Raw genomic sequence first — 13,188 nt, 5'->3', positions numbered from 1 at the left:
GCTGCTGTAAAGGAAATAACCAAGGGATCGCAGTGTGGGGAGTAACTAACTTTACACAGGGTGGGTAGGGAAGGCTTCTCTGAGGAGGTAACATGTGAAAAGGACTAGCCATGAGAGGACGGGGGGCAAAGCAATGAGTCAGGCTGGTAGAAACAGCAGGTAAAAAAGCCCCGAGGTAGAACATTTAGAATATTCTAGGAAGGGTGAGGGCATTATGTTTGGGAAGTCACTGGCAAGAGAAGGGTGGTTATGAAAAAAAGAACAGAGAAGTAAGCCAGCTGTCATGCATGGAACTGGAATGCAAGCATGAAGAAAAACAGAAATGGCACCTTCTCTGGTGGGGCTTCTAACCAAAGCTAACCAAACAATCACAGTAACAAACATAAAGCTGCAACTGTGACAGCTGCCACTAAGAAATTACACAGTGGTGTGAAAAGATTTAATAAGAAGATGTATGATTTGTCAGGGAGGACAGAAGCTTAAAATGGGATCTAAAGGATAAGTAGCACTTAACTGGAAGTGAGAGGAAGGAAGAGCATTCCAGGTAGAGAGAACAGCATGTGCAAAAAAGAAAGCCTAGTGAGTACAGGGAATGAAAAAGGTCCAATTTAGTTCAAAGGGATAGAATGAGAGGAAGAGTGGTACAAAATGTAGCTAGAGAGGTGGGGAATGGCCAGACCACAAAGGGTCTTGTAGTTAGTAAAGTGTTTTCAGCAACAGGATGACATGACATACATTCTGAAAGGATCACTCTGGCTGTGTGTAGGTTGGGGGGGAGGGTTTGGGGGGTGGATTGATGGGAGGCTGAAGCGATTAATGCAGAAGAGATGGTGACAGCTTGGACCAGGATGAAGGTGAGAAGTAGGTAAAACCGAGAGACATTTAGAAGGTAAAAGTTACAAGATTCAGTAAAGGCTTAATTATGGGAAGTGTGGAAGACAACCTCTATCTAGGTTTTAGATGACTGCACAGCGGAGCCATTCATTACGACCGGAACCACTGGAAGTATCTCTGTACTGCAGTAGGATCATGAGGTAGATCTTGAACCCATAAAGTCTGAGGGGCCTCTGAGGCATCTGAGAGAAGATGTGAAATGGGCAAGAGATATTAAGCACAGAAGCCCAGAGGAAAGATCTGGGCTGAAGATAGCCTCAGCTACCTCATTAGTAAGAGTACTTACCTCAACTGGAATGAGGATTAAATGAGCAAATGTATACAGTATGCTTTGCACAGCACCTGGTTCATAGTTAGTACTAAACAGATAGTAGCTTTTATTATTGTTAATGTTATACTGACTATTGGATAACATACAAACTAGTCCCCTTGACTAAAACTGGCAAAGAGACATATCGCTACTTCTAGTATCAAACTGAAATCACTTCTGCGGCAGTTTCATTAACCATGCCTCTTACCCTACATTCAATTCCATATAAATTAAGCATTCATATATACCTGATTTATGGCACTGTGTGACAAACCAGGTAAAGCAATCCCTGCTTTCAACCAGCTGTGATCAAGCTAAACAAGACATATATCGCACAAGCTAAGGTGCACGCCCACACACACCCTAGTGTACCAGAGATGTCACAAAGCAATATAAGTGATTATCTTATATAGCTTGAGAGTGTAGTTGTAATTTGAACCCTAGTATGAGTCCCAAGTGTCTGCAAAGAACCAGAGTAAATCCTCAATAAAAGTTTAATGATAATGAGCAAATATTCTAAATGACAGTTATCTAGTGGGTGGGACTTCCAAGACGTGATAAAACATCTTTACGACAAAGAGATCAAGGACTTCCAGATGACGAGCACACTGTGTTTAGCAGGCCCACCTTTATTTAGAAGCATCCTAAATCACAATCAACTGTATTCTCCAAATAAGAAACAATAAAATTCATTGGTGGTCTACGGCTATGCCTTATCCAATACAGTAGCCGCTAGACACACATGACTATTTAAACTTAAATTAACAAAAATCAAACGAAATTTAAAAGTCATTCTAGCCACATCTTAAGAGTTCCATAGCCACATATGGCTAAGTAGCTACCCTACTGGACATTGCAAAACACAACATTTCCATCACTGAGAAAGTTCTACTGCAATTCCGCGCTGGTCTAGAGCAAATTTAAAACACAAACTCTCTTAATACAACTTTTCACCAGTCTGGCAACTTGAACTTTCAACTTTATAGCACATTAAGAATATACGACCCCACAAGGAAAACAGAATTGGCTGCGTTCAGTTCTCACTTTAAAAGTGTCTTGCACAGATAAACTTAAGTTGTTTCTATTACACTAAAAACTCTCACAAACGATACATATACATAAACCGAATAGTGAGTGTGCATCAGGACCCATCTGTAATTAACTGAAAGATACGCCTTTATCTTGTATACTTTATATCAATACAATATTGTAAATTACAAAATTAAGTTCTATTGTGCTTAAACTACAGAATTAGTGCTTTTACTTACTAAACACAAGTGAGCATCCACGTCTGAGGTGGCAGAATGAGTAAACGTGGTTAAAGGAGGCAATGGATAGGGTGAGTGTCAGGAAGAGTACTGAATATGCCTGTGGTGATGGTCACATCCATGCGTAAAGGTACCCCCGTGATTCCTAAGACACATACGCAGAGAAGAAAGTCTGCGGGATGGGGGCTGCCTGAACACTTGTGTACCCAGTCTGGATTATCTCTGGAAAGGTCCACAGCCACCTGTGGTCCCAGGGGAAGGGGTCAGCCCTTTGACACGGAAATGCTTCCAAGGGTGGACACACCGGAGGAGGGAGGGGAGGGCACTGATGATCATAAGTGCCTACAGCGGCAGGAACTGTGACAGGACAGGATCAGAGACCGGGACAAGAAGGAGACCTGTGACCACCCCCTCCCCAGCCCGAGCCCTTCCCGGCCCCCGAAAGCGAGTTACATAACCCCGCCAGGCGTCTCTCCGCGCCGGGCGAGCGGTGCAGGCGGGGAGGACAGCCCCCGCGGCCGGCGGTCGCTCTTCCCCCACCTCGGCCGGGGGCCCGAGCCGGGCCAGGAGAGCAGCCACCGCCTCCGCCCCGCCCGGGTTGGGCCCCCGGGCTTTCGGTTTCAGGCCCTGGCTCTCACACAACCCCACAAACCAATACACAGACACCATAACAAAGGCGGCGACGCGGCGGCAACACCGGGGTGGAAGGACTAGGGGACCACAGCGGGGCTGGCAGTCAGCCCACTTGCCCGGCAGAGGGCACGGCCGCCCGTCCCGGCCGGATGCAACCCGGGGGCAGGCGGACGGCGGGAAGAGTGGGGGTGCTTTGAGGTGCTACTCACTCTCGTCAGGCAACTGGTCGAGCTCCGCCATCTTGAACGAGCCGCGCCGCTTTTTCAAAGGCTGCCCGCCGCGGTGCATTGTGGGGCGGAGACTGTCTTTGCGAGGGAGGTTCGAATGCGGAGCTCGCTGCCCGCGGTGCGGCGCACCGCGACGCTACTCCCGCCGCTGCCGGCTGAGGCGGGCCCGGCTCCGCCCGCGCCTGCCCTGGGAGGGGGTGCAGCCGAGTGGGGCCGCGCCTCGCCCCTCCGCTCCCGCCCCCGGCCGGGCCGGAGGGAGGGGAGGGAGGCCGGGCCGCCAGGCCCGTCTCGCGCCGCCCCTACCTGGGCCCGGCGCCGGAGCGCGGGGAGAGCGGGGGGAGCGGCGCGAGCTGCCGTGTCCCGCCCGGCCCGGCTCCCGGTCCGCGCCGCCCGCCCCCTCCGGGGCTCGCTCCCGGCGCGCGTTTCGAGTCTCGCGCTGCAGCTGCGGGAACTGTAGGCTGTTTATTCCGAGTGGGGAAAAGGAGGGAAGGTGGGAAGGAGGCCCCGGCCGGCTGAGGAGAGGGCAGGGGGGCAGGGAGGCGGCACCCGTAGGCCCGGCGCGGGGAGAAGCCCCAGGTTCTCGGCCTCACTTCCCTAGGGGGTTCTACCCGAAGTAAAATTTTCGCGGCTCTCCAAGCCCACGTTTCTCAGGCCTCTCCATCCCCTCCTTTCTCCGGAGAGCTGGGGGAGGGCCGGGGAGGAGGGCTCAGGCCGCGGCAACCCCACAGCTTGCCCGCCCAGGACTGGCGGTGCCCGCAGCCCCTCGGGAGCCTGGGCCACCCCTCCCGAATGCCGGAACCGGAGTTGCGTGGAGCTCGGCGGAGAGACCTTGAGAGGTCATGAAGTTAGTCATTTAGGTCGGCAGCTGAAGAACTGTTTTGCTCAGCTCTTTCCCCCATTCACACTAGACCATGTAGTGTGCTGGGAGAGAATTACAGAAACAAAAACCGACAGTGACACAAAGATGATGAAGTACCCTGATCGAAATATTATGAGAACACAATGAGAATTCATCCAGTTTTGAAAGAAGCCCAGGGAAAGATTTCACAATTCCTGTCTATAACAGCGGCCAGTAATAAACCACTCTTGCTTTTCAGCAATTCATCTGACAAATGTTATTGAGCTCCAGTCCTTTTTTTCCAGGGATGTAAGAGGGCGGGCGGGGCGGGGGGCGGGGGATAGTTAAGCAATGAGAGTACAACACGGGTGAACTCCAGGAACTAAAAAGTTAAAAGGTGGTAGACAGATGAGGACAGCAGAACACACAGGCCGGCCCAGGCTAAGGAGCTGAACTTGCTAAGAGCACTGGAGCAATGGATGGTGGGGTTTTAAAGTATAGGGCTGGCATGTTTCCATTTGTGTTGTAGAACACAAATGTGGGAAACGAATTGGAGTGTGACAAAATGAGAGTTCTGGAAACCAGTCTGGAGGAAGCTTGTTGGGGCAGGCAGGCAGGCAAAGGAGAGGAGATATCTGTACCAAGCCACCCTAGAGTTTCAGAGGATGGACTCTGGAGCCCCAAGGTTTGGCTGGGATTCTGGCTGCTAGTTATATAATCTCAGGCACGTTTGTTTATTAATTCTCTGTGCCTCAGTTTCTCACGTGTAAAATGCAGGTAATAACAGGGTTGTTTTGAGCATAAATGCCTTGGTAAACATAAAGACCTTGTAATAGTTCCTAGAACACATTTTGGCTCAAATACTAGCTATTGCCACCACCACTTTGGAATGGGAAGTATCACTGGATGCTAACTTCGTGCCTTGGGTAACTGGGTACCGCCACTTACTGAGGTTGGAGGTGAAGCAGGGTGTGAAGGGGAGGGGGATGAAAAATTAAATTTTACAAAGTAATCCTTCATAGGTAACTTAACCCCTCCTGTGCCTTCTAATCACATTCTGATCTAATGTGACGATGAAAAACAACTGATGGCAAACCAGGTTTTATCTTAAGGCAGTTTTCACACACACACAACAGCAGGTCTGCTGTTTAAACAGATATTTTTAGGCTATTTCTCTGATCATCTGCATTTTAAAGAAGGACCCTAAATGAGTCTTCTCACACTCTGAAGCCTGAAGCTGTATCCCAGCCTCAGATCTACCACTTATTAGCTGTGTGACTGCAAACAAAGCACTTTATTATTTTCAGTGAGGGTCTTTATTGGATATTTATGAGGGCGATTTTTATAATCTTTGGCTTACTTGATCCTCCCAACAATCTGGTAACTTGTTCAAGGACAACATTGACCGGGTGATAGAATCAGGAATCCGGCCCCTCTCAGAGCCTCAGTTTCTCCCTATGTGATGATAGGATAACACATCCATCACAAGGTTGTTAAATTTCCTCGAATTGTGTATTCCAATTTAAAATGACATGATTGTATGTGTCATTGTTTGCTTAAAGAAAAAAACTAAAATTTTGACAAGGTCACTAAAGTCATGAAAATAAATCATAAGAGAAATAAACATAGCCACATTTTAGGGACTTGTTTGGTCATTTCCAGTCCCATGGCCCATATATCAAATATTGAGTTATTTCTGTGTTAACTTGTGTGCTTCAAAGGACACCATCAAGAAAGCAAAAGACAGCCTTCAGAATGGGAGAAAATATTTGCACATCGTATACCTAATAAGGGACTTGTAGCCACAATATATAAAGAAATCTTACAACTTGCTAATAAAAAGACAACCCAATTCAAAAATGGGCAAAGAATCCAAAGAAGATAAAAAAAGCCAATAAGCACATGAAAAGATGCTCAACATCTTTAGTCATTAGGGAAATACAAATCAAAACCACAATGAGATACCATTTCACCCCCACTGGGGTGGCTATAATCAACAAGACATAATAACAAGTGTTGACAAGGTAGTGGAGAAATTGGAATCTTTGTGTATAGCTTGTAGGAATGTAAAATGGTGTAGCTACTATGGAAATAGTATGGCAGTTCTTCAAAAAAATTAAACAGCATAACCATATGATCTAGCAATTCCACTTCTGAGTGAGTATATAGCCAAAAGAATTGAAAGCAGGGTCTTGAAGAAATACTTCTACAACCATATTCATAGACGCATTATTCACAATAGTCAAGAGGTGGAAGCAACCCAGGTGTCCATCAATGGTGAATGGATAAACAAAATGTGATATATACACACAATGGGATATTATTCCTCAGCCTTAAAAAGGAAGGAAATTCTAACATATGCACAATATGGATTAACTTTGAAGACATCATGCTAAGTAAAATAAGCCAGTCACAAAAAGACAGATATTGTATGATTCCACTTACATAAGTTACCTAGAATAGTCACATTCATAGAGACAGAAATGAGAATGGTGGTTGCCAGGAATTGGGAGAGGGGGAAATGGGCAGTTACCATTTAGTGGGTATGGAGTTTCTTTTGGAAAGATAAAGTTCTGAGATGGATGTGGTAATGTTTGCGTAGCAGTGTGAATGTACATAATGCTACTGAACTGTACACTTAAAAATAGTTTAAATGGCTAATTTTACATTATGTGTACTTTACCACTATAAAAAAAATACAGTCCTGGCAGTCCCGTGGTTAGGACTCTGCGCTTTCACTGCCGAGGGCCCGGGTTCGATCCCTGGTGGGGGAACTAAGGTCACACAGCCTCGCCCGCAGTGCAGCCAAAAAAAAAAAGTACATACTGCACAAACAGGACGCACAATGTGATCTCATTTACAAATATATATGCATAGACTAAAATCCAGAACGAAAGATATACAGTGGTGGCTGTCTCTGGGTGGTAGGATTATGGGTGATTTTTTTTTCTTTATATCTATAGCTATTATTTTTCTACAGTAAGATTTTTGTTACTTTCATAATAAAAGTGGTTGTTGAAAAAATTGGTATATAATATAATAATAATAATGGAATATTATTCAGCTGTAAAAAGAAATGAGGTACTAATACATGCTACTACTAGATGAACCTTGAAAACATTATGCTAAGTGAAAGAAGTCAGACACAAAAGACAACATATTGTATGATTCCATTTATATAAAATGTCCTGAACAGGCAAATCCATAGAGACAGAAAGTACAATAGGTTAATTGCTGCCTAGGGCTGGAGCTGGGAGGTGGGGGAGATGTGGGAGGTGGGGGGAGAATTGGGAGTAACTGTTAAAGGATACAGTGTTTCTTTTTGGAGTGAGGAAAGTGTTCTAAAATTGATTGATTGCAGTGACGGCTGCACACCTCTGTGCATGTACTACAACCCACTGAATTTTAAAACGGATGAATTTTATGCTATGTGAATTATATCTCAATAAAGCTGTTACGTGAAAAATCTTACTTTTAGACTTTCTGGGTTTTGTCTCAATCTAAAATCTTTGGTAGTCACTTTTTGTAGAATCCTTTTCTTAGTCACTTAATGAAGATGCAAAATCAACCGCACTCTGCTGGACAATTTTATTTTTATTTATTTATTTATATATTTTTTAATGAATTTATCTTTTTTTTAAACATCTTTATTGGAGTATAATTGCTTTACAATGGTGTGTTAGTTTCTGCTTTATAACAAAGTGAATCCGCTATACATATACATATATCCCCATATCTCTTCCCTCTTGCATCTCCCTCCCTCCCTCCCTATCCCACCCCTCTAGGTGGTCACAAAGCACCGGGCTGACCTCCCTGTGCTATGCAGCTGCTTGCCACTAGCTATCTATTTTACATTTGGTAGTATATATATGTCCACACCACTCTCTCACTTTGTCCCAGCTTACCCTTCCCCCTGCCCGTGTCCTCAAGTTCATTCTCTAGTATGTCTGCATCTTTATTACCATCTTGTGCTGGGCAATTTTAAATGATAGCTGCAAACAAAAGACTGATATCAAACTGCTTTCCTTCCCACTTTGTCTTTTCTGCCAAACATTCTACTTACTATTCTGCAAACTATGCTGGAAAGAAACTGCTTTTCCTGTTGGACCCAAGTGGCTACAGGAAGGTGCAGACTGAATTCCTGACAGATCCTGTTTTTTAGAATGAAACTTAAGGGGGTCATCAAACACCAGTTTCTCCTCAGACCCAGATGAAAGTGTCATTTGGTTAAAAAACAACAACAGCAACAACAGAGGAGGGGATTATTAAGCCTGTTTCCAGGACTGTAGTGCGAATTAAATGAGATCACTTATGTAAAACACCTGGCCCACATCCCAGCACATAAACACCAGCTCCCTGTCACTCTTTCCTACATCTTGTTTCCCTAAATTGTACCAAGAAGGAACTAAGTGTTGTTAGTTATATTTCTGAGAAACTACTTCTAAAGACATTATGCTCAGCAAAGTTTAGTGGTGTATCCCAGGTTATTTAAGGAGGCCTCTGTTTTTCAGTCTGCAAAATGGAGCCAAGCCTAAGGAAAACCATCACTTCCTTGAAGGCATAAGAGCAACCTCTTTCACCAGGTATCTTTAGTAACAAACTATGAAAAAGTTGTAATAGATTAAACCATGGGAGGGAAAGTAGAAAGACATATTCCCCACACAAATGAACACACTCCATCATTGTCCAGAATTTTCTAAATGAATTGGGGGACATCAGCTAAGGAGCACATGAGACCAGACTACCCAAGAAGGAGTGCCTTGTCATCAAAGCTCCCCAGCCAGAAAGATGGCTTCATGCAGTGGATTTATGGATTCCAACCCGGAAAGACTGCCCCTTCAGGACATGTATGTGTCCATGGCATGTAAGAAAACACTGAATTGGATAATCACTGATTTTGCTTTCTCTTCTTAACCCCCAGATTCTAAACAATTCAACAGGGTGAAATTATCCATCAGTTGATCAGCAAATATTTATTAAGCACCTACTGTGTGGCATAAATTAGGCAACATTCAATGTGACATAGTGCCTACCCTTACAGATTGTACAGTCTAATGGAAAACACAGATTCTTTAGGAGATTACAGTAGCATGATGAGTGCTACCTTGAGGTTGAGGACAGGATGCTATGAGAGAATAGAGTAGGGAGGGGCGGGGAGCAGGAAAGTTTTCTCAGGGAAATGGTCTCTAAACTGAGACCTGAAGAATGAGTAGAAGTTAGGGAAAGGAAGTGGAAAAGAAAGTAGTAGTATTATTCGCAGAGGGTCATGTACAAAGGCCCAGAGGTGAGAATGTAAATGACTTTTATTCCAGGAACTTTAAGTAGCTCAGGATGGCTGGAGAGTAAGATATGGCAAGAGGAAAACCTGAGAAATAAACTGGGGTCACACAAGAGTCAGGGGGAGCTTTGAGAAACTTTTCCTGAAGTGGGTTTTGCTAGCTATGGAGGTAGATACCTCACAGATGTTCAGGCCGTCGGTTGATGGCCCCAGCTGCTGCACCCTAAGATGTGCTCAGCATTTGTGCTGATGCCATGCTCTCCCCAGGCTGCTGCTCCTAGCCAATGACTGAGCACGGCAGAGCTGCTAGCGCCAGGCCATTTGTCCTCGACATGGGCCTCCCATAATGTACAATCTTGGCTCTGGGGCTCCTGCATGGCATGGTCTGGATTGGCTGCATGCTTACGTACAGAGCTGCCTGCAGCATGTGACCCTCGGCAACACTGTTGAACACAATAAAGGATGTTCTGTGACCATTGGTCTGTGTTTGGGGTGCAGGATATACCAGCTTGTCAGCATTAATAGTTGTTTCTTTGGTGGAGCCTCAGGGATTTCAATGATTGGGGCTGGTAGTGGAGCTAGAATATGCCTACACTGTCAGCTCACTCCAACAGATTCCCACAATGAGTCAATTTTGGACTCCTTGGTACACAAGCCAATGGTGGTTTGAGACCTGGAGACAAAGCGCATCCTGTGCGATCCAGCAGTGGGAGGACAAAGAAGCCTGTGCCTGAGATCTCCAGCCCCCTTCCTTGCATAACTTCTCCTGCTGTTACTCTACTGTATCCTTTGCCTGTAAAACAAACAAACAGAAACACTGTTCTGTGCTAAGAGTGGAGCCTAATGTAAACTGTGCACTTCAGGTGATAACGATGTGTCCATGTGGGTTCATCAGCTGTAACAAATGTACCACTCTGGTGGGGGACGCTGAAAACGGGAAGCCGTGCTGTGGGACGCGTGTATATAAGAAACCTCCTTCCCTTCCATTCAATTTTGCTACTAAAATTGTTCTTAAAAAAAAAAGTCTAAAAACACACAAACAAAAAATGCAGGTAGGGCTTCCCTGGTGGCGCAGTGGTTGAGAGTCCGCCTGCCGATTCAGGGGACGCGGGTTCGTGCCCCAGTCCGGGAGGATCCCACATGCCGCGGAGCGGCTGGGCCCGTGAGCCATGGCCGCTGAGCCTGCGCGTCCGGAGCCTGTGCTCCGCAACGGGAGAGGCCACAACAGTGAGAGGCCCGCGTACTGCAAAAAAAAAACAAAAAAAAAAACTAAAAAAAACCGCGGGTATATAAGAAACCTTCTTCCCTTCCATTCAATTTTGCTACTAAAATTGTTCTTAAAAAAAGTCTAAAAACACACAAACAAAAAACTATGAGTATAAACCGTTGGAGTCCTGTGAGTCCTTTCAGCAATCAAACATGTAAGGTGTTTAAAGCATAATTAGCACAGCCTCCCCACTGGCCTGGCCAAGATATCCTCAGAGCTGCAGTGCAATTGGAAGCTCCTCCTATGAGATGCTCCTTCCCTTCCCTTCCCTTCCCTTCCCTTCCCTTCCCTTCCCTCCCCTCCCCTTTCCTCCCCTCCCCTCCCCTCCCCTCCCCTCCCCTCCCCTCCCCTCCCCTCCCCTCCCCTCCCCTTCCCTTCCCTTCCCTTCTCTTTTATAAGTGTCAGACCTGCAATCTGGTCTGAGGCTCTCCCCACAACCTCATGATCCCTCTCTGCTATATCTTTCAAAAGTGTTTCCCCAAATAAATCTTCTGCATATCTGATTCTATCCTGACGTCTGCTTCTCAGAGAACCTGAACTGGAACAGTAGGTATTAGGAAATGGTCTGGAAAAGCAGGTGGTACAACGGATTTTGAACTGGATAACTCATCACCCAGCTAGCAGGGACTCTCCCAACCCAAGTGGAATGTGGAGCGTAATGCCTGCCACATGATGACTGAAGATTCCACCTGTGGTGTCCTGGGAAATATCCCAGGGCAGGGGAACACACCTTTACTGGTGCCATGAATCAGGCATTGAATGAAAAGGGGTAAATAGTGCTTATGAGGACAGTGGAGTTGGCTGGTTATTACTAATTGCACTGATGTCCTATATAGGGATAATGAAAAAAAAAGAGTTATCAAACACCTAAACACTCAGTGGAGAGCCAGAGGGCCTCTTTGGTAGCTTATAAGAAGGCCTTTGTCACCTCCTTGAAGCGTGAACACAGCTAAGGAGTGAGAGCAGGACTTAATAGCTTGAGCTCCAGAGACATTTAATCTCTCTGCCAAGGCAGGTTTGTTATGCTAAGGTTAGAGTCCTAGTTGAGAAAACCTGAGGTCCTTTGACAGTGACACATGGAAAGGAGACTTTTAGGGGGATGCCCCTGAATATCTGGCTCTGCAGACTCTCTGGAACCCTCAGAGTTGCAGAGGTGTCCAGCCCTCCTTTAGGAGCTAGCACTCCTCCCATGCAGGAAGACACTGCAGAATCTTCTCTCTGACAAAACAATAAGTTTCTGACTCAGGAGTGATGGGAATGATGCATGGCCTATTGAAAATAACAGAGGCCAGATGGCAGTGCTTAATCATGGGAAAGCAGGGGGCTGCATTTACCATAAAAATTGGCAAGGTTGGGGCTTCCCTGGTGGCGCAGTGGTTGAGAGTCCGCCTGCCGATGCAGGGGACGCAGGTTCGTGTCCCGGTCCGGGAAGATCCCACATGCCGCGGAGCGGCTGGGCCCGTGAGCCATGGCCACTGAGCCTGCATGTCCAGAGCCTGTGCTCCGCAACGGGAGAGGCCACAACAGTGAGAGGCCTATGTACCGCCAAAAAAAAAAAAAAAATTGTCAAGGTTGAAGGGACAGCCAAGGGAAGTTGACCCACAGGGACATGTGGAAATGGAAATAGTTAATAGGACATGGTGTCTCTAGGGGCAAAATAGATGGGTAGCCAACAAAGCAGGTACTTAATATCTACAATCAAGACAAGATTGGAGGAGTAGGAATGGGAGGGCAGTCACCCTAATGAAAGGCCTTGATGCCTTGCTCATTTCCCAGACCTGAGTCAAATTTCAGATCTGGAACTCATTGATTGAAGAGCTGGCCAGGTCCCTAAGAGGGAGCGCCCTGGAGTAGTGTGGCAAGTGTACACTGGAATGATGCCTAGTCGTTCCTCAAAGGGACCTATATATTCAGGTGACTGTACACTGAGGAAAGGGGGATACCCAGATGTTTCAAGGACTATCGAACACATATCTGAGTTTGATAGTCATAGGCCTGAAGCCATCATCAACCTCCTTTAAAGTTGGGGTATATGGGGTAGAGACAGGAAGTCATAAACGGAGTCCTGGCTTCCCGTAAGTCCAGTGGGTCTGTGGACTCACGTGGTGATCATTTCCTCAGTCCCTGAGAGTAGAAGTTGGCAGTTAGAGGATCCCCCTCATTGGGTCCTTGGCCTGTGGGATAAGAAGAGCTACTGTAGTGGGGAAGGTTAAAAGGGTAAGTGGAGCCTCTGAAACTACCCTCTGTTTCTCCCCACAGGATATGAAATCAAAACCAGAATCAAATCCTGGGGGAGAGGATGGTGAAGATGGTACCACCATCAAAGATCTGAAAGATCTAAAGGATGTCAAGTCTCAGATTTGATTCTTTTTAATCTAAGTTTAATAGAGACCAGTTTTTCAGTACTTGTAAAACCATTCAGCCACACTTTCATGTCCATGTCAGTTCAACGAACTGATTCAAAAAAATTACC

At 46.0% G+C, this 13,188-nt stretch overlaps 1 protein-coding gene across 4 annotated transcripts in view; it reads right to left on the bottom strand.

Annotated features, from left to right (window-relative positions):
- The window catches only part of LIN9 (lin-9 DREAM MuvB core complex component), a 110,607-nt gene extending 107,214 nt beyond the window's left edge, over window positions 1-3,393 (bottom strand). For all 4 annotated transcript variants that reach the window (XM_065878058.1, XM_065878082.1, XM_065878068.1 and 1 more), the window contains exon 1: window positions 3,315-3,393. In XM_065878058.1, the coding sequence (XP_065734130.1) occupies window positions 3,315-3,393 (79 nt within the window). The remainder of the gene's footprint in view (window positions 1-3,314) is intronic.
- Window positions 3,394-13,188: the final 9,795 nt, after the last annotated feature.

This window comes from Phocoena phocoena, chromosome 1 (genome assembly GCF_963924675.1).
Source record: "Phocoena phocoena chromosome 1, mPhoPho1.1, whole genome shotgun sequence".
NCBI classification, from domain to species: Eukaryota; Metazoa; Chordata; class Mammalia; order Artiodactyla; family Phocoenidae; genus Phocoena; species Phocoena phocoena.
Note: the sequence above shows the minus strand (reverse complement) of the source record. Positions and strands in the feature narration are given on the sequence as shown.